The sequence below is a fragment of the Lolium perenne genome, chromosome 1 (assembly GCF_019359855.2).
Source record: "Lolium perenne isolate Kyuss_39 chromosome 1, Kyuss_2.0, whole genome shotgun sequence".
NCBI lineage: Eukaryota > Viridiplantae > Streptophyta > Magnoliopsida > Poales > Poaceae > Lolium > Lolium perenne.
Window position 1 is genome coordinate 194,171,157 of NC_067244.2, and position 24,634 is coordinate 194,195,790.

Below are 24,634 nucleotides of genomic sequence, written 5' to 3' on the forward strand. Positions count from 1 at the left end.
GACAGAAATTGCTTGGAGGCTGACTCCAGCTTCTTTCCTTAAAAGTTTCAACTTTCAAGGACTATATCGAGTGGCAAATATTTCTTCAGTGTAACAAATTCTGAAGAATCTGGCTCTTATCCTAAATGGCCAACCTTTCTCTTACCTCCTAAGAGATACCCGGTACCTTTCTAATCTATCAACCCTGATAGACAGTAATTGCATGCTTACAGAACAGTTAACAAGCTGAAATGGCAGAAGGCTCCGACCAATCTCAATGGTAGTCAGGAGCATTGCAAGTCCAAATTCACAGTTTCCATGCAAATTCTAGTAGGAGTATATATCTTTATTAGCAACATAAATAAAACACTAATTATCACAAAAAAGCTTCCATCACATTTGAAAGCCTTAGAAAACAAGCTGGTTATCCAAGCCTAGGTCTGTCAGTTGGCATACTATAAGGTGATGCTATCTTCTCATATACTCCCTCCGATCCCTTTTAATTGACTCCGATTTAGTATAACTTTGTACTAAATCCAAGTCAATTAAAAGGGATCATAGGAAGCAGTTGACAACATTTGTTCGCAACTAAGTTCATAGATCTCTATCAGTGTTTTACTGTGGCATTTTTCAGGTATACTAAGTGTACTAAGTTACTAAATGCATAGTACATCCTCTCTCTTACAAGTTTTCGTTCGTTTTACATGCTTGCTTTTATTTAAACCATTGTCTGCCCACCACAAAACAGTTCCACTTGAGTTTAGCACCTACTCTAGTGGCCTCCAAGGGAAAAAAAAAAAGACGATTTAGTGAAAACATAGTCAAAAACAAGAATCAAAATTGAGCAAGGGATGTGGATTCTAGTTTTGACAAAGATGGTATTGTTTACACTGATGTTAGTAACTACCTCGATCGCAGTTTAACTTTTGATAAGCAAGTCTGTTATAGGATGTAGTTCGGGGCTACTGGACTTACTCCAGCGTTGTAAGCAGTTGGGTTCTGAAAAAAATATCCCAGATTAACTTCTTCCTGGGATAACTCTGATAAGTTTTGGGATCACAAGTACTCTGTACTCAGATGATTCTTATTTCTGTTGCAAGAGGATGTTGGAAGATTGATAGTTTCGATCGATTTTCTTTACTCTGCAGCCTCTAATTCATTAGAAGATTTCAGTGTCTATTGATCCTTGATAATTAAATGATTGCTTCCAGAGAAAAAACATGATCTTCCCTCGTGATTGGATTAAGAAAACAGCACCACCAAAGCAGGACGGAAATTCAAATTTTGGATCTTCAAATAAAAATCGTATGGATTGGTTTCACACGTCTTGAAGAATGAACAGATATATTGTTTGCCTAGTTAGGAAAGAAGATTCAGTAGGGTATGCTACAAGCAGAGATGACAGCAAGCCGTGTTGACGTGTTCCAATTCGGCAATTCCTCTCTAGTACGATATAGGTTAGTAACTCATGATCATGGTGATGGAAAAGAGCAATGACTTCATGATGCATAACATCCATTTATTTATCGTAATGGATGTATGTTTAATCTTGAATGTATAACATAAGTTGAAGGTAAGACGAATGAACCTAAATTTTGGTTTCGTTTATTATATAAATGGAATCGGGGAGGTGTCTCCCTGAGAATCTTAAAAAAAAATCAATGAACCTAAAAGTATCATGCTAAACGGTGCTTTGAACAGCAAAAACTCTCTGCACCTAACTAAAAGTTCAGCATTACTCTTGGTGACACAAATTCCTATATTTATGCCTCAGAAGGAAACAAACTAGGACCTGTAAACATTAACTACTAACTCCGTTCCACAATATAAGCCGTTTTAGCAAATCAAATTATTTTAGTTGGCTAAAACGGCTTATATTATGGAACAGAGTGATTTTTTTTTTTTGATAAAGGGAATATATTAATATCGAGAGATACCAATTACACCCAGCCTCTGCAACAACGCACCACCCTAATGGCACTACGGATGCACACAGCCAAAAAAAGGAAAAGAAAACTAAGAAACAAAAGTCCCGCTACAGTATCACCGACCTAACAACAGCAATACAACCACCACCATGACAACACCTGAATTGCAGACTCTCCAAAAAACGACGCCTCCAAGAAGGGAACAGTGCTCCAACACCGTCGTCGCCCGATCAAAGATCTTAGGTTTTCACCCTGAAGATAGTCCCCACTCTCAAAACAATGCCTCCACTAAGGTCACTGCCAGGCACAACCAATTAAGGCCAGACCTTGGGTTTTCACCCTGAAAGGTAGGACTCTGCGCTTCACATGTATTGTCGCCCCCACTTTCATACCGCTGCTGTGAAGCCCGGACACCAAGCAAGCCCCTCAACAGCGCGGAGACTTGAACCTCCCTTAGCTAGTCCCCTCCTCCGGCCTTCATGAAATTCTCTTCTTCTGACTTTCATCATGGATCCATAGTCACTTGATGTCAACACAGAAAAAGAGCTTCGCGCCGCTCCCTCTAGAACCAAACGGTCGGAATAAACGCATGGGTGCGCACGACCGAATACCTCCGATCCAGCAAACTCCAGGCAAAGCACTGTTACATTCGCCGGCGGAGCCTTCCGGAACTCAACCCTCCGGCCAGATCACGAGTCCAGGCCTCCGGTAGGTCCTCCTCTTCACGCAAGAGAGGCCCTAGGACCGCCGCCTTTATTCAGGCCGGACCCCCACGTCGGCGACCATCCCGGGCTGGCCAACCCAACCCTCCACCGGCGACACCATCGCCGGCTTCCATGCACATCCGTCTCACCGCCGGATGGCGATGATAGATCAAAAATCCACCACCACCAACCGCAGGCCGACCCTCTCCGGCGAAGAAGAGGCCACCTCCTCCGTCAAACCCAAGGCTGCTGCCCCGGGCGCCCTCGAGTCGCCGAAGAGGCCCGAGCTCGCCTCCACGCACCAACGCGAGGCGGGGGTGGATGGCAGGGCGCAGACCGCGGGTCGGGCCGCCGCCCACCACCAACCCCTGCCGAGTACCGCGGGAAGCCGACGAGAAGAGGGAGACCGCAGCGCCGCCCATCCCACCCGCGCCGACCGGTCCGCCAGGGACGGCCCGACGGGAGGAGGGCCGCCGCCGTCGTCGCCCGTCCCACGCGCGTCTTCTCCGCCAAATCGAGGAGGTGGGGATCCGGCCGCCGATCTCCACGCGGCGACGAGGAAGGGCCCCCGCCGCCGCCACGCCCCGAGGGACTTTGCCCCCGGCGGCGCTACCGGCGGCGGCGGCGGTGGAGGGCAGGGTGCGGCTGGGTTAGGGTTGGGGGCGGCTGGGTTAGGGGCGGCTGGGTTAGGGGCGGCTGGGTTCGTACTAACTTTTCGTCTGAACCTGATAGTTAGCAGAGTGATAGTTAGCATAGTCAGCTTTTTTCATAACCAAAGAAGAAAACCATTGTGCTAAAGGCATATTCCTGGAATGTTCTATACTTGTAATGAACAGTTAGGTTTGGAAAACAAATACCAAGAGTGGGTAAACATAATTCGATGATATTTCTCGGGGGCTTAAACTGATTCTGGATCCCATCTAACAACCAGTCAAGCCATGCCTGGCCCTGGTTTATGAAACCAATCGCCATCACAACTCCTAACTTATTAGTATACTACAACTTGAAACAAAATTAATACTCTGCAAAAAATAACATTAAATGCAGTCTGTCTTAGCAGACGAGAAGAATATTATATACTCACTCTGTTCACAATTACTTTGCATTCTAGATTTAGTGAGAGTTAAAGTTCATAAAGTTTGACTAAATAATTTAGGAAAAATATCAAGAGCTACAATGTAAAATCTGTACTGTGAGAACTGCACTAAAGTATATTTTCTTATTAGATGCATTTGGTATTATGAATACTGATATTTATTTTTAGTTAAACTTGGCAAAGTTTGACTTTGACGTAGCGAAGAGCACGAACTAAATTAAAACTGAGGGAGTATCTCACCAAAAAAGAAATATTACTGAACCTTAGATAATCACAAGCTTAAGCTGCTACACCTAACTCCCTGTACAACTCCCAAGTGCTAGACCAAATACTAGTTAGCATACTACAATTCATACATAGAATTCAAGAAACAGCTTGAACCTGCTAGCCTGCCTGATTCGTGAGCATGCCGCAGAAATGACGAAGCACAGCACATGAATTAATCAGAAAATTTTAGAAATATGAAACATTTATTGATCTTAAGTGTTCTTCTCTAAACTTTCAGAAACAGTACACCTCTCACACACGCAACGAAAAGGAGTTCTGAACTTGTTGCCCATCTAAAACGGAACTACAGAGTACTACTACCAACCCCTTGGTTTCTTGCAACAACAACAATAGCAAGATTATCGATCCAAGAAGTAGTCGAATCTCGAAGAGGGGGCCTTCTTCTCGGGGAACGGGGGCGGGATTCTAGAACGCACCTCGCAGGCGCAGGCTCGGCTCGGCGGGCAGCTGGAGGCCGTTGCAGTCAAAGCCGCATCCGCAGGTGGGGCACTCGAGGAAGTTGTCGAGGCCGAACTCGGCGGAGGCGATGCCGACGGAGAAGCCGAGGTTGTCGCCGCTGCGGGTGACCTCGATGATGTTGACCCAGAAGAAGAGGATCTTGACGGACACGCCCTCCAGGTTGGTGAGCTTGTCGACGGAGATGCGGCCGCTGATGTTGGGCTTGTAGCGGAGCGAGTAGGAGCCCTGGATGGAGAACTCGCAGGTGGATTTCATGTCCAGGTGCGCCGTGAAGTCGCCCGTCGCGTTGTCCAGCGTGTACGAGACCACCCCCTTCGGGATGATGCCCGGCGGGAAGTCGAAGTCCGCCAGCGCCTCGTACGCCGTCTTCTCCGCCGCCGCGGAGCCGGCGACGGCGAGCAGGAGCAGGAGGAGGGGAAGCATCATCGCGGATTTTACTGTTTTTTTTTTCTTCAGCGGTGGATGCTTGCGGTAGCTGGATGTTTGGGCACTTCACCGGAGATCTGGAGATACCCGGTTTTATGAAGGGTCCCACGTGCCAACTAACCTGCTAGTGCACCTGCTAACGAAAAAACAAATCATGGAGAGATTGTACTATGCCAACTTTTTGTACTTTCATGGGCTAACCAAAAAAATAATCAGTTATGGGAACTTTATTTTGGCTTTCTAACTTTTTTTTGTCTTAAGCATTCGAATAGTCCCCGAAAACCCTAGCCGTTAGGACAGTCGTAGAGGCGGCAGCATGGCTTCCACCAGCACGGTTGCAGTTCTGCCTTGGATGTGGAGGACCTCGTGGCCTTTCAAGGTGGGGCAGATCTTGGCTTCATGCCGGCAAGAGAAGGTCCTAGTTTCTCTTCGTTATGTTGTCTTGGTGTGATGGTGACGGTGATCTCACGTTGAAATTAGGCATCATGCCTTATTCGTAGCCCTGGTGGTGTCGGCTCCCGTACCAATGTGAAGCGTAGAGGTTTTAGATCGCCTGTCTATTAACGAATCTAGTGGATTATTCAGGAGTCGGTGATTCTTCATCTGCGTGTAAGGGTGGCTGCGGTCCTTCAAATAAGTTCGCGAGGAATAGCAATGGTATGTACATGTATATGCGCCGAGCAGATCTAGGTGTGTCTTCCTCGACGACATTTGTCATTGGCCTCATATATGAGATAGAGAAATATGGGTGTGTCTGAATGTTCTATGAACAAAGTATTCTACTCTATCTTTACATACGGTTTTATGAGAAGGGCCCCACAACCAGCTAACCTGCTAGTGCACCTGCTAACAAATAAACAAATCATGAAGGAAATGTGTTGTGCCATCTTTTTGTACTTTCATGGGCTAAAGGAAATTGCTTTTAGTTATGGGAATTTTGTCTTAAACTTTCTATTGATTTATTTTTTTCTTAAATGTAAGCCTCCCCGCAAACCCTAGCCGCTAGGACACCTCAGAGACGAACGCATGCCTCCAACGATTGTAAAATAGAGTTTAAAATAAACGAAAAAGTCTTCAAGATCTCTTTCTTCTTTCGTGACACAACCTTATATGTTTTAAAGAAAACAAAAACAAAAAAACAGTAGAGCTGGACACACAAGGATAGTTTAGGACCCTTTTGTTCCAGCTTTTGGAGGCTTTCCACGAAATTAAGCAGCCCAAACAAGGCAAAGGGCTCGGCTGCGCGGTGGGCTTTTCCAAAAGCCAGGCGTTTCTTTCAAACGGGGAAAAGCACGTTTTAGGTGCTTCCCGAGCTTCCCCACGAGTCAACCGAAAGAGCATACGGATTAGGTCATATCGTTGCTTGTAATTACGGAAATATTGCCACCGCAGGAACAGTCCAAGGCCGAACCGAGCATTTTCTTGTTTCTTTCCCTTTCTCGTTCTTTCTATCGACGAGTCTCGACCCAGCTTTCGCTAGGTTTCCTCTGCCCAGCCGCCGCACCACCGCGCCTCCCCCTCACCTCCCTAGCCACCTCTCGTCGCCTCTGCTCCCCTCTGCGACGACCCCCCTCCGCTCCGGCTCCAGGTTCACCTCCCCTCTGCTCCCCTCCGCGACGACCTCCCCTCCGCTCCCCTCCTCGACGCCCAGGACCGCGCCGCAACAACACCCCACAGCCCCGCCGCCGTTCACCTTGGTGAGGACAATTCCAGGCCGAGCCCCCCCCCCCCCCCATTTCTTCCATTATTTTGTGCTTTCAATTTGTGATTTGCTGGTAGATATTGCTGCTAGATACCATGTGCATGAATGAAGTCAGTGCATGATTTGCTGCTAGATACCGTGTGTATGAATGAAGTCAGTGCATGATTTTTTGGTGTGTGTTCCAGTGTTAGTGCTAGATGGATATGGTAGCAGTTAGTGCATAATTTTTATGTGTTTCTGCTTGCTTGCTTATAGCACATTGTGATTAGGTACATTGTATAACTATTTCGTATGGTACGATTTTTCATGAATGTAAGGATGTTTCAACAATTTACAGCCAGACAGTCAGCTGGTTTGCCATAGACTTCCACTCAAAAAAGCAGCTTATCCTACATAGCAGCTTTTCTGCACACCACCCGCAGCCAGCCACAACAAAAAGGCCCTTAGTATTCTTCACATTTTCAAGGCAAGTTGTTTTCTTTTTGAGTTTTTTACAAGTTGATTCTACAGCCTCGGGTAAAGATAAGATCCAATACAATACAAGCCGTCCCCGAGATGTATGGCGTACAAATTTTCACCCCTCTCATAGAGCTAGGGTCTAGCGAAGGTTAATTTCCACGTGTTGGCATGTGGTATCGTGAGGATATGCTTTTCTTCAAGGCCGCAACGTCGCTCACGAATTAAACTTTTTCATTCGGGGTAGCCGCACAGCCCGACGCCGCGAGAGCCGGCGATTTACACAAAAATAACCCAAAAGTGAAAGAAAAGCACAGAATGACCCTCCGGCGAAACTATTTCACCAATCTAACCCTTTGTGTGGCGCCCCTCCCACGGGCGCCACACATGCCCATGTGGCTCCCCTCCTGCCGGCGCCACTGACCCAGCCGACGTGGCCCCCTCGCCGCTGAGCTGGTGCGCCCATCCGACGTGGCAGCATGTGTGGCGCCCCTCGCAACGGCGCCACACATGCACTTGTAATCCCCCAGAACATACTGTGAGACAAATCCTCTGGGACTTAGCCATTTTGCGAGGCTCGATGTGTGGCGCCGATGCCACGGGCGCCACACTAGCATGTGTGGCGCCGATGCCACGGGCGCCACACATAAAGGCTCGCGAAAACGGCTAAGGACTTATCGTCCGGAGCCCCTGGATGTTTTCGACTCAATACTTGATATAAGTTGGCATGTGTGGCGCCGATGCCACGGGCGCCACACAAGCACTTGTGGCGCCAGTTTGAAGGGCGCCACACATTGACTTGTGTTAAAAACATGAAAAATCCTACCAAACTCCAACAGTTACGAGTACAACATTGGACACAACAAGTAGCAATTTCATGACATACACATATAACACTTCATAGCTCACATCGTAGCACGTAGATTCAAACAACAAGTAGCATTACACACCATGGTTCGAAATGACATAGGGTTCACAAATCGATACTTATGAATATAGAGTTCACAACAACACGTAGCACATCCTAGTAGCGTCCTCGACGTGCCGTCCTCGCGGGCTGCTTCCGGACGGCCATCCTCTTCGTCCGCTGCCGTGGCTGCTCCTGCTGCTGCTCCTGCTCCTCCTCCTCCTCCTCCTCCTGCTCCTCCTCCTCCTCCTCCTCCTCCTCCTCCTCCTCTGAAGAGAACAAAGCTGATCTCCGCCGCGGCCCCTCATCCTCCTCAGTGACAACCTTCTTTCCTCGGTTGACATAATCTTCCGGAGTGTACCGGTTTGGACCCTTGCCCCTTGGCTTCAACTGGTAAGCTGACCGTGGGGCTTGCTTCGAGGTACGCTTTGAAAGTATGGCTTGACTCGGAATTAGCTCGTCCTCAGGAATCTTCACAAACACGAACACATGAGATTACAAAGTTGAAATTAGGAAGAACATGTTTGACAGCAACAAAATAGTCCATACCTCCCGCTCTTCTGAAGAGGAAGATGTAGCGATTTCGGCATCCCGGCAACCTAGCAAGCTGGCTAACCGCCGCATCTTTCGTGCAGTGTTCTGCGTCATCCCGTTCATGGTTACAAATCCACCACATCATAGTATCGTACATTCAAAGTTGGTGATCATACCTTAATGAAATACCGCAACGGTCCGACAGGCTTGTCATCTGTCCCGCTCTGCTCCCACATAACCTCGCACTCCTCAGCTGTTTTTTCGATCTCCTTCCGCTGTGACAAACATAGCATACACAATTGAAGCGACCACATGGCAATGTAGATGATGTACTAGTTAGTGAGAGAATAGAATACCACGAAGTTCAGCTCGGAAGCAATAGAAGTCGATCTTCCTCTGCGAGCAAAGGTGTCGTGCTGGCTTTGCCCAACCTCATCGAACTGGATGGGGTCGTCCAAGATCTCCTCAGGATACGCGTGCTTAACTAACTCGATACGCGTGTTCTCATGGAACCACTCGAGGTAGTTGTTGAAAGCGGCGAAGTCGTGAGGCACAATCTGCTCAGGGCCAGCATTCCGTGCCGCTTCCAAACACTGTTGGAACGCTGCGATGTGGCCGCTATGATGGACTGGCCAATTTGTGATCTTCCTCTGCCGCTGCCTATCAAGCCTGCAAGAATCAACAAGTTAGTTTGTACCTCTTCTATCAAGAATCTTCCATCGCATGATTCCAGAAGTTTACCTATGAAGCGCCTTGTCCGTGTCTTGCCACACTGGTGGGCACTCCTGATACAGCCCAAACTGTCTCATCACTCTTTGCGGCTGGTGGTGTTCAACAAGCCACATGCATATGAGTGGGCAGCGCATACGCCAGAACCGCGCCTCCTCCGTGCACTTGTGGTTGAGGTCAGTCATCGACGCGCCAATACGGTAGTAGCTACCATATGGCTCCCATTCCACCTGCAGCATACAAATATCTCAGAATTTAGAACATGCCAGTAGAATCAATGAAAACTAGGATTGCAAAAGAGTGATCGGTTACCTGCTCAGCGGTAAGAGTGTCCAACTCCGCAGTGTACTGCATGTACATGATCTTTGGATCGCCCGACATCTCCGAGACATTGTCCCAAAGGTATGCCCAAGTGGGCTCCCGATCAGGAGAGTGAGGGTAATGAGGCCATGGCCTCTCGTTGAGTACCCTAGGCCGCCCAACTGATAGGCGGTCCCAGCTCCATACGGAAAGTAGGAGCATGCATCCACCAATACCGCCGCTCCCAGTCCTGCTCCCAGTTCTGCGACAAGCTTCGTCCAACTGCGCACGTAAGACATTTGGTTAGTACTTTGTCTAGCACACTACTATAGGAAAATAGTACATAGAGCAAATCATCACCTGCCGGTAGAGGTAGGCAAGTGCCGCTGTTCCCCAACTCCAACGGTCATCCAACACCGTTAGCGCCTTCAGCCAACACCAATGGGCCAGCTTCCCCCCACTGTCAGGAAAGAGAGTCCTCGAAATCATGTACCATAAGTACACGCGGGCGTACGTCCTCCGAGTGTCCTCGTCGGCCTCTTCCGGGCATTCTCCAAAGTTAGTCCTGATCCATTCGAAAGACGCGCCGGCGGGAGCTCTCTTCTTTGGATCTGCTGGCGGCGGAGGAGCCCTGCCAATAAGCACCTCCATCTGCTGGCGCCACCCATCAGAAGCTGTGTTCATACACAGTGGCTCGCCCTGAATAGGTAGTCCAAGGATCATGGAAACATCCTGGAGAGTAGGGGCCATCTCGCCGGCCCTCAAGTGGAAGGTGTGAGTCTCCGGCCTCCACCGGTCGACAAGGGCGGTGAGTGCCGAGGGGTTCATGAGTGGCCCCCCACGGCTTACAAGGGATATGAACGGGAGAAGACCGGTAGGCCGGATGAACTCCGTGTACCTCTCGTCATACGGTATATCCGATGTGCCATGGTAACGAATCTTCAAAGGTTGAAGATCCGTTCCCTTCTCCGTCATATGAACAGCCCGGTGCAACCGGTCGTACTCTTCATCCAGAAGCCACACCATCCTACATGTATGAGCAACACATACAACATATTATGAGCCATTCATACCAAATATGAGCAACACATACATGAGAATATATCCAAATAAGCCATCACACATACATTCCTAACAAATATGAGTTATTCCATCAAGAATACATGAGAATATATCTAACTTTCAAATCACCTATACATCACACATACATGAGAGTTCATATCCAAATACATCACACATATGAATTTCGTAAGACATACCATTCCTAGGCACATAATAGACATATGTAAGACAATAGAATGCATTTGCTAAGCTCCAATTTTGCCTTTCACCACATACATACATAAGGTTCCATACATACACACATACAAATATTTGGTTCAAATATGAGTTATTCCATCACAAATAATAGGCATATGTAACAAATTTGAATGCATTTGCTAGGCAAATATTAGACATTTCAACACATGCATACATAGGATTTCAACACATACATGTAAAATTTCATTCAACACATCTAGGGTTCCTACATATCTAGGGTTCCTACATATCTAGGGTTCCTACATATCTAGGGTTCCTACACATACACATTCAACACATACATAGCCATTTCAAATCTAGTTTCCATGTCTAGGGTTCATGTGCAAATCTAGCAAGATCTATGAAATTAGTGGATGAATGTGAGGGATTCGAAGGGGATTACCTTGAGGAATGGATGGGGAAGAGATTGGCCGGTCAGATCTGACGAATTTGTGGCCGATTTGTTGGGGGAGAGAGAGAGGGAGGAGGAGGAACCGCCGGCCGCCTTGGGGGAGAGAGGGATGGAGGAGAAGAAACAGAGAAGATGGTCGGGCTGGGGGCGGGCGCGGGCGCCACACTTAAGTGGATGTGTGGCGCCCGTGGCATCGGCGCCACACGTGCTAGTGTGGCGCCCGTGGCGTCGACGCCACACATCGAGTCTCGCCAAACGACTAAGTCCCAGACGAATTGTCTCACAGTATGTTTGGGCAATTACAAGTGCATGTGTGGCGCCGTTGGGAGGGGCGCCACACATGCTGCCACGTCGGATGGGCGCACCAGCTCAGCGGCGAGGGGGCCACGTCGGCTGGGTCAGTGGCGCCAGCAGGAGGGGAGCCACATGGGCATGTGTGGCGCCCGTGGGAGGGGCGCCACACAAAAGGGTTAGATTGGTGAAATAGTTTCGCCGGAGGGTCATTCTGTGCTTTTCTTTCATTTTTGGGTTATTTTTGTGTAAATCGCCGCGAGAGCCGGCACGCGCACACGCGCTGCGCTGCCCGAAAGATTCTTCTCTTGAGCAGTTGAGCGAGCTGGTTGGCCGGTCGATGCTGCTGCAGGTAGCTGTTGACTTCATTTGAATAAATGAATTCTGGTGGAGTTTGAACTCTATTTTTTCCTCCACCTCTAAATACATGTGGTTGATTTAGACGAAATGTACTTTAAAATGTGTCTAGGTTTATTAAATCTGTGATAAGTTGAATGCATTTATAGACGCTATTTGGAGTACTACTGTAACATGTCAACAACCAATCCATCTAAATTTAGATAAGTCTAAAAATAATTGCGGATGAATAGAGTACTATTGTAACATGTCAACAACCAATCTAAAATACATTAAAATAAATAAATTCTATCAAATAAATAGGGTGTGATTGCTTAGTTTCATGTACGGAGTACTGTATTATTGCTTGCAAAGCTAAAGTTGTACTCTAATCTAAGACCCGGAGTAAAAGAGAACCGAGGGAGCAGAGTTGTGTTGCCAATAATCCTAGACTTACGGAAAGGAGAGCCTACGTAAATGTTACGGGATTACCTGGAGGGATTTGGTTGGTTGAGCTTTTATTTCTCCCTGAAAAATCGGACCATGTTCCGTAAGAAAATTCTGTAGAAATTGTCCGTACGTGTAGCATTACTCTTGTGTTGCCGTGCGCCGAAAAAAAAATAGCATACTACTGCGTCGACCTGAAATGCGTATGTTTTGGCCATTCCAACCCAACGAATACGGCTGACAGGTGCACGTAGCGCGGCAGCGGCTCTACTGACAGGTGCTGCTTGCGTACGCTGCACACGGCCGGAGGACATCCACGTCGCGCGCAGCAGAAATTCACGTGGCACTCGGCTGTCGGATGGTGATTTTGACTTTTTAAAGGCTTGAAACAAATCCAGCTTTTAACGAATCTCTCCGTCGTCTAGAAGTTACACCAAAAAAATACAACAGAAGCCGCGTGTAAAACGCACTCCAAAATCAACAAAAGAAGACAACAACAACAAAAAAGCTAAGCCCAAACACTAGCTTTGATCCAGGTTGAGAAAGCCCGGCGACCACGAGCATGTCCAGCCAACAAACTTTCACAGCACCAAAACTGCATACCAATGAACAACCACGACGGAAGGAAGGGTGTCCTTATCCTCTTCCTTTGGTGCTACAGAGGAGAGAGGCGACTGAGAGGGCGACCGCGCGTTCCTCCCCGTTTTCTCCGGCGCCGCCGTGGGTTCCCCTCCCCTTCTCAGTCCGCTGCGGCGGCGGAGGAAGGGTGGGGGAACCCCGGGTCCGTGCGTTCGGCTGTAAATAGGGTATGGTTCGTTACCGGCGGCGGCGTTTGCGGGGGGGCGGCGTCGGCATGTAGTCCGGTGTTTTGGTCTTCTCGGATCCGGCCCTCTCCCGTCGCCGTTCGTTGCGGTGGCGGCGGATCTGTGGAAGTTCTCCTGCGCGGCTGGCATGGCGACGATGCGGGCCGTGCGTGGTGGAGATGCCGTCCTCGAGCTCTTCGGTCGTCGCGGCGTCGTCTCCTCCAACGACGGCGCGGAGCTACTGAGGTAGGTGTGTGGAGGTTGGGAGGATCTGGCGGCTGGGCTGGTTCAGGGAAGAAGGTGGACGGGTGTGGCGGCGTGGCGGTTGCCACGGATCTGGAGCTGAAGATGGTTGGGAGCGAGTCTCCCGCCGATGTGATTTCCATGCCAAGATCCAGCTTCATGGAGCTGGTGACGACTGCGGTTCTTCATAGCCTGTGGGCTAGCGGCCTCTTCTGTTCCAGGGATGGTGCCTCTCCGTGCGGTGTTCTCCCTCCGGCGACGGTGGGCGGATGTGTCCGGGGCGGCGGCGGCGGATGCGGTGAAGACGGCGGCCTGGACGTCTCTGGTTTCTTCTTTGTAGCTAGGTGGTGCCACCTGGTTGGCCTGTATCCTCTCTCTTTTACTCGTATTTGTACTGCTCTGGTTTGTATTTCCTTACCGTATAAATACAAGTAACGTATGCCTTCGGGCGTACGTGGTCAAAAAAAAAAAAAAAAAACTGCATACCAATGGGGAAATCAATGACAGACCAACAGCCTAGTAGAACTTGAGAAACCAAAGGAGAGGGGGTCTTCCGGTGACGCCTTCTAAACGATGCGTGGCATGTCATCATCGTCGGCAGAGACCGAGTCCTACAAAACTTTCACCTAGACCTCAAACCACAAATCCTAGAGTTTGGACTAGGTCCGAACCAAAAACATAACATCTTTCGATGGCGTTGGGAATAGGAACACCGACAACAACTATGGCATGACGCTGACCTAGCAATACCACCCAAGGCATTAGGAAAGCCGCTAGCAACCAACAAAACCATATAGAAGTAGCCAGGACGATTTTGCGAGAGAGATTGAAGGGTGATCCACAATGCCCTACAAGAGAAGCTTTCCTGAAGCGAGGCCATCAAGAGTAGTAGTTTGAGGCAAACGGATCAAGGATTGAGTCCATCAATTCGAACCGAAGGATCATCATTTGGACGCCTTCAATAAGGGAATGGCACCTGGAGGCGATGTCGTCACCGACACTGGCCAAAGCCATGTGCAGCTTTCACAGAAATCCAGGCTGATCAAAAATGAGGTTGCCGTCACGTGGGCACAGAGCGGACAGAGCAGAAATTACAGCCGCACCACCAACCTAGCTCGCACTATGACCTAGCCCAAACTAGCCGCACGATGAACGCAAGAGCTGGCTGGCCAAGCCCGGCCAGACGCGGGTCTAGACGACCCAAATGACACTAGATCGGCGGCACCATGACGGCCGCACAATCCCCAGCGTAACCATGATGGTCAGAGGGAAAACCACATCCGCGAGAGCAATTGCAGCAAAGAGCATGTTGCCAACCTCGACGAGCACGCGCTGGCCCAAGGATCTAATCCTAGAGAGCCAGCAAGGACGTTACCCACAACGACGCCAAAACTATCGGAATCCCAATAGGGCTTCGACATGGCCGAGCGAGCAGGTCGCTAGATCCGAAGCCACCGACCTAGGTCGAGCATGGCCTCCAGCAGCGACGAGGGCATGGTGGCGGAGGGATTCCATGAGCGCAAAACCTCGCACCCACGAATCACCCACAGGTCCCAAAGATCTTGGCTAGGCCCACTAGGCCAGTTATGGGTGCCACCACCATCGAGCGCTGCATCACCGGCGGTCAAAGGCGCCACCACGACCGCCCACCTTGCCACCAACCACGGCGAGAGCCTAAGCCGGGTGAGGCCGAGACCAACGCCATCCACCACCACGAGGTCAAGCCTACCCCGTTAGGCCCTTCCAACGCACGGGAGAGGAGGAAATTGCCGCCTCCAGCACCGCACGTTCCCACAGAAGCAGAAGTGTCGTGCTTGAAGTCAAGTACTATAACCGATGGTTGCGAAAAGTGTATTTGACACATGAGCACAAGTTTTCTTGATTTTCAAAAATCATATATTTTGGATTCCAAAAAATTGAAATTAAATACCCATATACATATAAGCATTCGAAGGTACGGTATGAATTTTGGAGAAAAATATGTTGTATTTTAAGCTAGACAAAAAGGAGAAATTTCTGACAAATATCTACCCCTATACGTAGCCACAAATTTGAATTTGATTTTTTTCCTATAGCTTAAAATATAATGCAATTTCTACCGAAACTTCACTGATATTCAAGACATGTGTATGTATTCATGGATAATTGTGATAATTTTTTGAAACACATATATACAGTTTTTAAATATTTTGAAAACTGGAAGCACTGCATGTGCACCAAATCTGCTTTGGAGGAGTTTGGCGGGCATGTTGCAACATATTCCATGGGAAACCACAATGCATAAAACCACTGCGACGTGCGTATGTTGGCAACACCTGAACCAATATATTATTTCCCCAGTTGTACATATCATTTCCCCAGTTTTACATCAGACTACCAACACTTGAACCAACATATCATTTCCCCAGTTTTACATCTACAAGACTACCACAGTCAAAGCTCCTGCCAAGTCTTTCATCTCGGACTGGACAACAAGGCAGACCTCCGAACAGAAACGGATGCACGGCTTAGAGTCGCGGTTTCGCAACTGTGGCAGCCTGCAGCAGGTTTTCAGGGATGCACAATCAGGTGATGCTATTGGCACAAAAAATCAGTAGAATGACATGATATGCCATCTGAGATCACAAAGACACACCAACGATGTAAGCATGCCATAGATCTTACCAAGGATGCACCCCGGCGAGCTCTCCAAGCTAAATATTCACAGGGTCTGAAGAACTCCCCGTAATCCTTGGACCAAGCATCCAATCTCTTGTACACATATTCCGACCCGAGAGAGTCAGCCCAAAACATCACTCCACCCCTAGTGTAAAAGAAGAGCACAGAAGACCGGTTAGTTAGATAAGCATATAAGAGGAAAAAAAACTTAGTGAATTAGGGTTCAGGAATAGGCAATTGAACCTATAAGAAGGAAAGCCCATTCCCATGATGGAAGCTACATCAAGATCAGATGCTTTCAGAGCAATCCCCTCATCAAGGACTCGGCAGGCCTCATTCACCACAGGGAAAAAGGCCATCTCAACAATGTCGTTGTCTGTTAGTTTCATCAGCTGAGGGAAAAGAAATTGCTTGTCAGATTCTTTGAGCAAAAAAAAAGTGGATCTACAGGATAGCATGCACACTGTAGTTAGTGATACAGTAGACAAGAGATGCGCGAACAGACAACGAGGTACTCATGAATTGTTCAAAATAATTCATTACACTATGCACTACAGTATGGTCCTCATAAATTTTCTGCACTTTGCTACACAGAATAATCAATTTCTGCATATTTTTTCCAGATCATCCAGAGAAGTGAGCACCAGAAAGGAAGACAGAACACAGAGGGTACTGTGAGAAGTAAAACAAATACATCTGCGAGATTGGGATGTGTCCAGGCATGGGGTGTATCAATAACAAGAAAGTTTTGGCTGCAAACCCTTCTCTGAACTAGAAGTAGATAATTAAGTTAGATATAACATGACCTTAGGATCTTGTGCAACACCTGCCATGATTCTTGATTTCTCCACATACTTTTTGATATCAGGATCTGGAGAAGCTTTTCGCTTATCATCATAAAGATAAAAGCCCCTACGAGAAGATTCACCTGTCCAGAATTCCACGAGTTAAATATAACCGTGAGATACAGCTTCACAGGACCAAGCATTAAGTGAAGCGAATGTATTTTCGACATGCAAGAACCTGTCCTGTTGTCCTCAAGCATAATTTCAGTAAGCCGTGATTTATAACATCTCTCAGGATAACTTTGATAATATTGCTTTGTGGTGGCAACGGCAACACCAAAACCTGCAAGATCAGCTAATCTGTACAGACAAGATAAAAAAAAATACTACTGTTAGACAAAAATAAATAGATATCTATGAAAATGTTCCATCAATAAACACAAAGGTGTGTACATGTCTTGCATTAATCTGAACAAGGAACAATGTTACCACACTAATATGATAATAAAAAAAGTCCCACCAATATCAACGCAAAGAATGGACAAATTTCATATCTGTTCTCAATCAAAAGAAAGCCATAACAAAACAAAAAGGAAGCAGCTAGTCTGATTTATTAACTTAATAGATGAAAAATTCAGCAGCAAAATTATATCTAACTAAACTGAAATATATTAAGAAGTAAGCAGGTCAAAGAAAAGAGTAATTGACTAGAGAAAGAAAAAAAAATGAAGGACCATATGCCAGGGATAGAGATACTAGCAGTAAAATCTTACATTTAAAACCATAATGCTTTCTCAAAAGTGTGGACAATCTAGTTGGTTCCGGTGGTATCAGAAATGGGAAAACAGGGTAAATCCAATGCAGCTGACAATATCTGATATATCTTAATGCTCTTCAGTAATTTACTAAAAAGTCTTTGGCTAACAACCCCTAGTATAAAAAGGAACTGGCCAATCCAATGCAGCTGACAATATCTGATATGTCCTTACCGGAAAGGTCCCATTGGCATTCCAAACTGTGTTATCACACGATCTATGTGATATATATCCAAACCATAATCAACCAGCAAACCAGCCACCTGAACGTAAGGGAAAAACATCCTATTGACAGCAAACCCAGTGCAGCTCCCAACAACAATTGGTGTTTTCCGTATCTTTTTTGCCACATCTAGCAAATCCACAATAACTTGTGCGGAAGTTTGATGAGTACGAACTATTTCCAATAGTGGCATGACATGAGCTGGACTGCAAGTATACAACAGTAGATACTTGAGTTGAGAAAGATGGGAAATGGAAGTGCTCTCTGGAAATGTGCATAATGAATTACCTGAAGAAATGGGCACCAACAATTCGATCTTGACAAGCCGTCTGTTGGCCAATTAACTTCAGGTCTATTGTTGAAGTGTTTGTGGCAAATATGCAATTAGAGTTACAGTGCCTTTCAAGGTCAGAGAATATTTGCTGCTTCAGCAATATATCCTCGATGACTGCCTGCAAGGGTTATCAAGTAGATGTCAAGATCATTCTGTGTTCTCCATCATCTAAGCATGTACATTAATGCAGTTAGACTGATTGAATAAAAAGCTGTGATGAACATAATAGATATACATAGGGAACTGTTCTGGCAGTACTTGAAATAAATAAATAAAATGTTGCTTCCACAATATATTGTCAAGAGTTTTACTAATTTTCCATCACGCTCATTGTCTCTTTGGCCCTAAGTTCAGTGATTATTTTGTTTATCAAAGGGTAAAATGCTGTTAAATGAACATTCTGACACTAGAGCTGATTTTACAACTATGTTGGAAGTTACCACAGACCAGGGAAATTACTCCTGCAGCACAGTTACATGTTATGATACAACAATTGTACTTTTATACTTCACTGTTATATATATGAGAATTTCAACAATTATAGCGTCACCCTAGCAAAATAACAGGTGCATCTCCTTTTCTGTTGGTCTATGATAAAGAGTTTGTAGTATTTTTTTTTTTTATGATTACCATGGGGCTTATTAGCCATTTTTTTCCTTTTACGATTATTCTAGGATTTTTATTTGCCATCAAATGGAAGAAGCTTCAGTGAATATCACCACCTGTATGACCCTATATAGGTTATTATTGAGGGGCAAGATGAAACAAACACTAGATTGTCATTTGGTATTTTTTCTATTGAGCACAAAACCATAGAAACAATTATTTGTATGAAACTGGATCTACCTCAATGACCACATCTGCATCTCTAAATTGTTCATAGTCAAGAACACCGGAGAGTAGAGAAAGTTTCTTTTCATAATCTTCTTTGGTCATTCGCCCCTTCTTGACAAAATTCTGCAAATTGGCTGAACAGAAAAGAACGAATATATGATAAAGTTCAAAGAAAAACTCACTTTAAGTTTCTGTGGTTACAAAGAACACACCTTTAACTCTGTTAATTCCAGCATCCAAAAACTTCCCATTAACTTCTTTCAAGACTACCGTGATGTCACTCATTATCAGTGCAGTTGCAATACCAGATCCCATTAGACCTCCCCCAATAATGGCTGCCTTCAGTATTCTCCGTGGTGTCAAACTCAAGTTGGTAATATTTGGAATCTGTTAGAGCTTGAGATGGTCAGATAAACGATTGCACATGACACAGCAAGCCTCAACTTCCAAGAAGATCCTAGGTTTTCATTGAAGTCATATACATGGAAAAGGTTACAAACATTTGTCATCACAGGATCCAAGAGCTTACTTGTGATCATGGAAATCACAACACGGTCATCAAGAAAATTTGGCACACATTCATTACAATGAGTTGATTCATCTTTTAGAGAATGAACAAATAAATGTACTCCACTTATAAAACTTGGACTAGTGTTATTAGTTTAGTCAGACTTCAACTAGTTATTTTTTTCTTAAATATTTATATTGGATAACTGAAAATCAAATATCTACATTTGCCCCGGAAAGTACATTTATAACACATACAACTTATTGAATTTTATAAGTACATTACGATGAAATCAAATATCCATTTACTATGTTTAATCAACAGACCGATACCGATGATTCATTGATGAATAACTGTTCAATCATTGGTAGATTCTGTGATCATGAATGACTGGGTATGATAGACCTCCTCTTTTCTGTTCTGCAGTCATAGCTAGGTTGCAGAGAGACTATGGAGAAGCTCTAAGAAGGAATGATGTCAAAGCAATCGTTCTCACTGGTATTTACTTGTCAAGCCTCATTTCCTAGCAAAGTATATCTGATATATTTGGTTTTACTGGAAGGTTAACTAATTAACACTATTCTGAATAGGATGGGCTAGTACGAGAACATATATTTTCAATGCTTTAATCTACCACTAACCTTTGAAGTCGCACGTTGGGCAAAGAAGACATGTCGCAAGCTTTTGCTTGTTTGAGACTGCTGGAGCATATTTCCAGAGAGCACTTCCTGTCAATTGTAAAAAAAATTATATATATATATATATATATATTGAGAAGCAACAATATCCACTTAACCATGCCATAGATGTTCCAAGAAGAAGTCCAGTAACTAGTTATTTACCTTCATGAGGACAGCACGAGGGTCAGAAAGTATCCCCTCTTCAATAATGTCAATGCAAACTAATGGATGTTGAAGATTAGCAGCCTGCTTTTGGGCTTGAACTCTAGCAAATTTAAGAATTTCCTTTGCTTCCCCAAGATCTGGAAGTCTATCAGTTCTATGGAGACTCTTGAACCATGGTCTTTTCTGTTCGAGGATTTCCAGAGCACACGAACAGGCGGTGCTGACCAACTCATTAGCTGGAACTATGGCATCAACTAAACCGAGTTTTTGAGCCTCTACTCCTTTTATAGACTTTGACATCTATTAAGAGAAGACACCAGCACAAAGTCATGGTCAACCATCAACATAACCAACGAAAAGAAGAAAAAAAGTGTGTATGCATTGCAACTTGTAATGCACAAGTCAGCCATACCAACATCATCTCAAGAGCTTTTGGCAGGCCAACAAGGCGGGGCAACCGTTGCGTTCCTGCAGCAGGTGCAAACTTGTGAATCAATGTAAGACGGGGAAAAAATAGAACAGCACATGCATTTAGCAGATAAATCAACATGCAAGAGGCTGTTTCTTGACCTTGGTGCAGACCAGTTTTTTGCGTTTATTATTTACATTTAAAACATATGTTAGCTGCATGATACAACAGAGCAGACAGATCAACAAGAGTGTTTTCGAAAGATTACACCAAGTTCCCCATTTTCCTGGTTCCTTTCGTATCTATGTTCGTTCACCGGACTACTACAAGCTTCAGGAGCAGCTAATTTGAAAATGTTTCTGTGTCCACTTTATCCAGCACAGGTCAATTGCCAGTGGGGTGACATCGATGTGGATTTTGATTAACCATTCTTCTTTTCCCTCCTCTGTATCTTATAAGTATAAATACATGAATACGAACACAGTAGTCTCCTTCGGAAAGGAGACAGGCGAAGCGCAAGATGTACTTGTGGCTATGCTAAAGACCAAAAAAAGACATATACGAGCAAGAGTGAATACGTATCACGTGAAAGACCACGCTGGGACTAGAGACTACCTCCCATTCCAGGAATGACACCAAGTGTAAGTTCAGGTAGTCCTAATTGAGCTGACGGTGTAGAAACACGAGCATGGCAAACCTGCACAAAACGACATCACAACGTTGAACCAACAGTCAAAAGAACCCAATTGGTTTAAGCTTAATCTGTCTAATGAAATCTAGACATACCATTGCAACCTCTAAGCCACCACCTAGAGCAACGCCATCTATGGCAGCAACTGACGGTTTCCGAGCATCTGGCAGCATCAAGCAAGTACTTATTGACGACAAGTAAAACATTTTTTGAGCTGGCTGACATACTTGGTTTAGAGCAAGAGTATCACAAATTACCTTCTACTATGCCAGTCAAAAAATCAACGGAGAGGGACCAGGGCTTGTCGTTTTCTGGTGCATACGAAAACTTAGTAGTGGAAGTGAGAAATGAAATAACATACAATGGCCGCCTCTTCCTTACTTGGCTTATTTGTGAATCCATTTATGTCAAATCCTGCTGAAAACCTCCCTTTGGCTCCTACAACACATTGCGTAAAACATCAGAAATACTGCGCTAGGATTTGAGGCTTTGACAAGAGGTTCATTGTAAATACCAGTGAGAACGATTGCCTTGACATCATTTCTTCTTAGAGCTTCTTTGTAGTCTCTCTGCAAGCTAGCTAGGACTGCAGAACAGAAAAGAGAGGGCCTATCATACCCAGCCATTCGTGATCGCAGAATCTACAAACACTAGGAAAATGATTGAATAGTTATTACTCAATGGTTTCTCGATTAAACATACTAGTAAGCTGACATTGGATTTCATTGTAATATATTTATGAAGTACTTTCCATGTATAGAAGTACTTTCCGGGGCAAATGTAGATATTTGGTTTTCAGGTATCCGATAAAGATATTTAAGGACATGTTAAGTACTCCGATCCATAATACTTGCCGCTGAATTGCATGTATCTAGAGTTCTAGACACATTTTAGTATGCCTATTCACTCATTTCAGTGACAGGTATTATATGTCGGAGGGAATAGTTAAAGTTTGACTAAAACCCATGTCCAAAAACGCAATGTTTTTTTGGGATCTGGACACTTGAGGAAGTATATTTAGCAGAGCAGGTAGCAGGAAGAGGCACTTGATTGCTCAAGTCAGATCCGATCTTATAGAATTCTAGAAAGAATTCACAGGTGGGGGCTACTACAACGTGATTCGTAGATCCATTCAAAGAATCCCATGACCTTGGGACTTAACTTAAGAATTCTCCAATGCGCAACAAAACTGTTTTGCTAAAACAGCACGCTGCCTGCCTGCCTGCTACAGCAAACGAGCCGCGCCGCTACTCGCCAACGGGACCAACACATGAGCGGGTGGGGCGGAACCTAGCCATCCGGTGATCTGGGTCAAATCCGGCGGCGGCGGCGCGCCACCGCCAGGAAAAGGAAAGTGCGAGAGGAGATTTGTGTGCGCGGAGAACGGTGGGGATACCGTCGAAGGAGAGGGCGTTGACGGGCGGGTTGGAGATGGTGATGACGGCGACTCCGTCGTCACGGACCTCCATGCTGGTGGTTCCTCTCGCCATCTCCGGCAGTGGCGGGACAGAGCCGGCGCCGTTGACGCCTCGTACGTGTGCAGTGTTGACAGTTAACGCTGAATGTGTGTTTCGACTAAATTGGGCAAGCTGTGGTTTGAGCGTTTTGGGTACCCCAGTCCACCGGGAGCATATGCTTAGGACCGGACGGAGATAACAAAGGGCGATCCAAAAAGATTTGAGGGGACATTGGACAAAAAAAATCAACTGCATAGGAATTAACTTTTTTCCCGATGCATTTCGAAATTGTGTCCAACATCTTAACATGAAACCAGTGTATTGGATTCCATTTGAGGATTCCGAACGTAAACTTTCGTTCCCGCACAAGACCAGTGAGTCCACCTATCACCTTCTTTGTCCCCACCAATCCCTCTTTCCCCTCTATTTTCTTCCCTCCCTCACCTACCGCGTCGGCCCGGCTCCAGCAAGCTCCGTCGCCCATGAGGCGGGCCCCACGGAGAGGTGCTCTCATAGCCGAGCTCGCAAATCCCACTCCGAGGTGTCTCGGGCCATCCTTCAATTGACAAGATGCCTTATCTTCAATACAAGGATCCTCAACAGCAAAATCCGTATGCTATCCCTCGCAACCCTGGAATGAATGACATGAAGTTTCATAGCAAGACCTAGGAGGAGATGTACTCCAACATATATGTTCCCTTCCGCAAGAAGGTGATCCGACAATATTCCATTGAGATTGAGAAGATGAGGGTCTCTCCAAGATACTTTGGTGAATCTTTGAGCATGTGTGAGGAGTTTAGGCTTCTTCCCATTATGGAGCTAAACCATTCTTATGATGCAAATCTGATCATGCAGGTATACACCATGGTTCACTTCCAAGACGGTGAGGCTCAGACTTTTCCGGTGGTTGACCAATGGTGTTCTTCTTGAGTCCGATTTGGGCAAGTTTGGGATCTCTCTTGGATACCCTCGCCTTCCAGGAGAGGATGCAAATGGATTGCACGGTGAAGACACCGAGTTTTCCATGGATCGTGAGATGTTGAGGGCGCTCTACATCAAGGGTTAGGCCAATTCGGGCAAGAGTGTGAATCTTCTCCCCACTTGGGACATCATGCTAAGGGTCTACCGTGAGACCCTTGGGCCTAAGGATGGCAACTTCGATGAGCTTCGCACCTACTAAGTGCACCTCATGTTCAACTCTCTCACCAAGCAAGGCACCTACGAGAAGCTCGATGTTATGGATTACATCTACAATGAGATGTGATCATGTGTCATGGAAAAGAAGCACCCCACGTTTGCCCCTACATCATGAACCTCATTGAGGACAATTGAGCAAGTATTCAAGGAACTTGGCTTATGCACACTGTTACCCTTGACATGACCATCCACTATGCCAAGAAGCCTAGCATCAAGACTCACTCTGACTCAAAGGAGGAAGGCTAGCCCACTGTTGAGGAGAAGACCCCATCTTGGGTGAAGAAGCTTACTCGTCGCATCAAGCAATCCTTTTGTCTCAAGGTATCCACAAGCGTTAGCATGAGCAAAATTGCAATGAGAAGATGTCTCGTCAGTGTGAGAAGAGCATCATGAGAGCACTACACTTGGAGGTATCTTCCCCCGACACCGAGATAAGTATCACTCCTGAAGACAAGTGGTTGTCTGAGCATGCTGCCTCGTGGCCTGTTGGTGATGATTCAGTCGCCTCCGCGCATTCCTCCGTACCCTGGTGCCTCCTC

The 24,634-nt window shown here is 46.1% G+C and overlaps 3 protein-coding genes across 4 annotated transcripts; all 3 read right to left on the reverse strand.

The window, feature by feature from the left end:
• Positions 1–4,146: 4,146 nt before the first annotated feature.
• On the reverse strand, positions 4,147–4,958 carry LOC127317349 (uncharacterized protein At5g01610). Its single transcript, XM_051347903.2, has one exon. The coding sequence runs from the start codon at positions 4,878–4,880 to the stop codon at positions 4,401–4,403; it is 480 nt and encodes a 159-aa protein (XP_051203863.1). The 5' UTR covers positions 4,881–4,958; the 3' UTR covers positions 4,147–4,400.
• Positions 4,959–8,397: 3,439 nt separating this feature from the next.
• LOC139833637 (serine/threonine-protein phosphatase 7 long form homolog) lies at positions 8,398–10,534 on the reverse strand. The gene is made up of 6 exons (XM_071823968.1): positions 9,869–10,534; positions 9,521–9,790; positions 9,221–9,438; positions 8,836–9,148; positions 8,669–8,754; positions 8,398–8,416 (listed from the first exon to the last, which is right to left on the reverse strand). Exons 1-6 carry the CDS (start codon positions 10,532–10,534, stop codon positions 8,398–8,400), a joined length of 1,572 nt encoding a protein of 523 aa, XP_071680069.1.
• Positions 10,535–15,642: 5,108 nt separating this feature from the next.
• On the reverse strand, positions 15,643–23,046 carry LOC127317334 (glyoxysomal fatty acid beta-oxidation multifunctional protein MFP-a). 2 transcript variants are annotated; one of them, XM_051347889.1, is made up of 18 exons: positions 22,838–23,046; positions 21,956–22,027; positions 21,823–21,879; positions 21,699–21,752; positions 21,537–21,604; positions 21,366–21,447; positions 20,754–20,809; positions 20,339–20,641; positions 20,138–20,224; positions 19,201–19,375; positions 19,001–19,122; positions 18,109–18,272; positions 17,772–18,026; positions 17,021–17,142; positions 16,804–16,925; positions 16,241–16,389; positions 16,004–16,142; positions 15,643–15,876 (listed from the first exon to the last, which is right to left on the reverse strand). In XM_051347889.1, the coding sequence occupies exons 1-18, from the start codon at positions 22,929–22,931 to the stop codon at positions 15,847–15,849; spliced, it is 2,151 nt and encodes a 716-aa protein (XP_051203849.1). In that variant the 5' UTR covers positions 22,932–23,046; the 3' UTR covers positions 15,643–15,846. The 2 variants fall into 2 exon arrangements, with proteins under 2 accessions (XP_051203849.1, XP_051203857.1); XM_051347897.2 differs by having other exon boundaries at positions 21,956–22,091.
• Between the last annotated feature and the right edge of the window lie 1,588 nt (positions 23,047–24,634).

Coding starts and splice junctions, on each gene's coding strand:
- LOC127317349 (XM_051347903.2), bottom strand. CDS start 4,880: ATGATGCTTCCCCTCCTCCTGCTCCTGCTCGCCGTCGCCGGCTCCGCG.
- LOC139833637 (XM_071823968.1), bottom strand. CDS start 10,534: ATGGTGTGGCTTCTGGATGAAGAGTACGACCGGTTGCACCGGGCTGTT. Junction 9,439..9,520: donor ACACTCTTACCGCTGAGCAG/GTAACCGATCAC, acceptor TGTATGCTGCAG/GTGGAATGGGAGCCATATGG. Junction 8,755..8,835: donor CTTCCGAGCTGAACTTCGTG/GTATTCTATTCT, acceptor TGTTTGTCACAG/CGGAAGGAGATCGAAAAAAC.
- LOC127317334 (XM_051347889.1), bottom strand. CDS start 22,931: ATGGCGAGAGGAACCACCAGCATGGAGGTCCGTGACGACGGAGTCGCC. Junction 20,810..21,365: donor TGTCATTCCTGGAATGGGAG/GTAGTCTCTAGT, acceptor CACCTGCTGCAG/GAACGCAACGGTTGCCCCGC. Junction 18,273..19,000: donor ATGCAGATGTGGTCATTGAG/GTAGATCCAGTT, acceptor TAACCCTTGCAG/GCAGTCATCGAGGATATATT.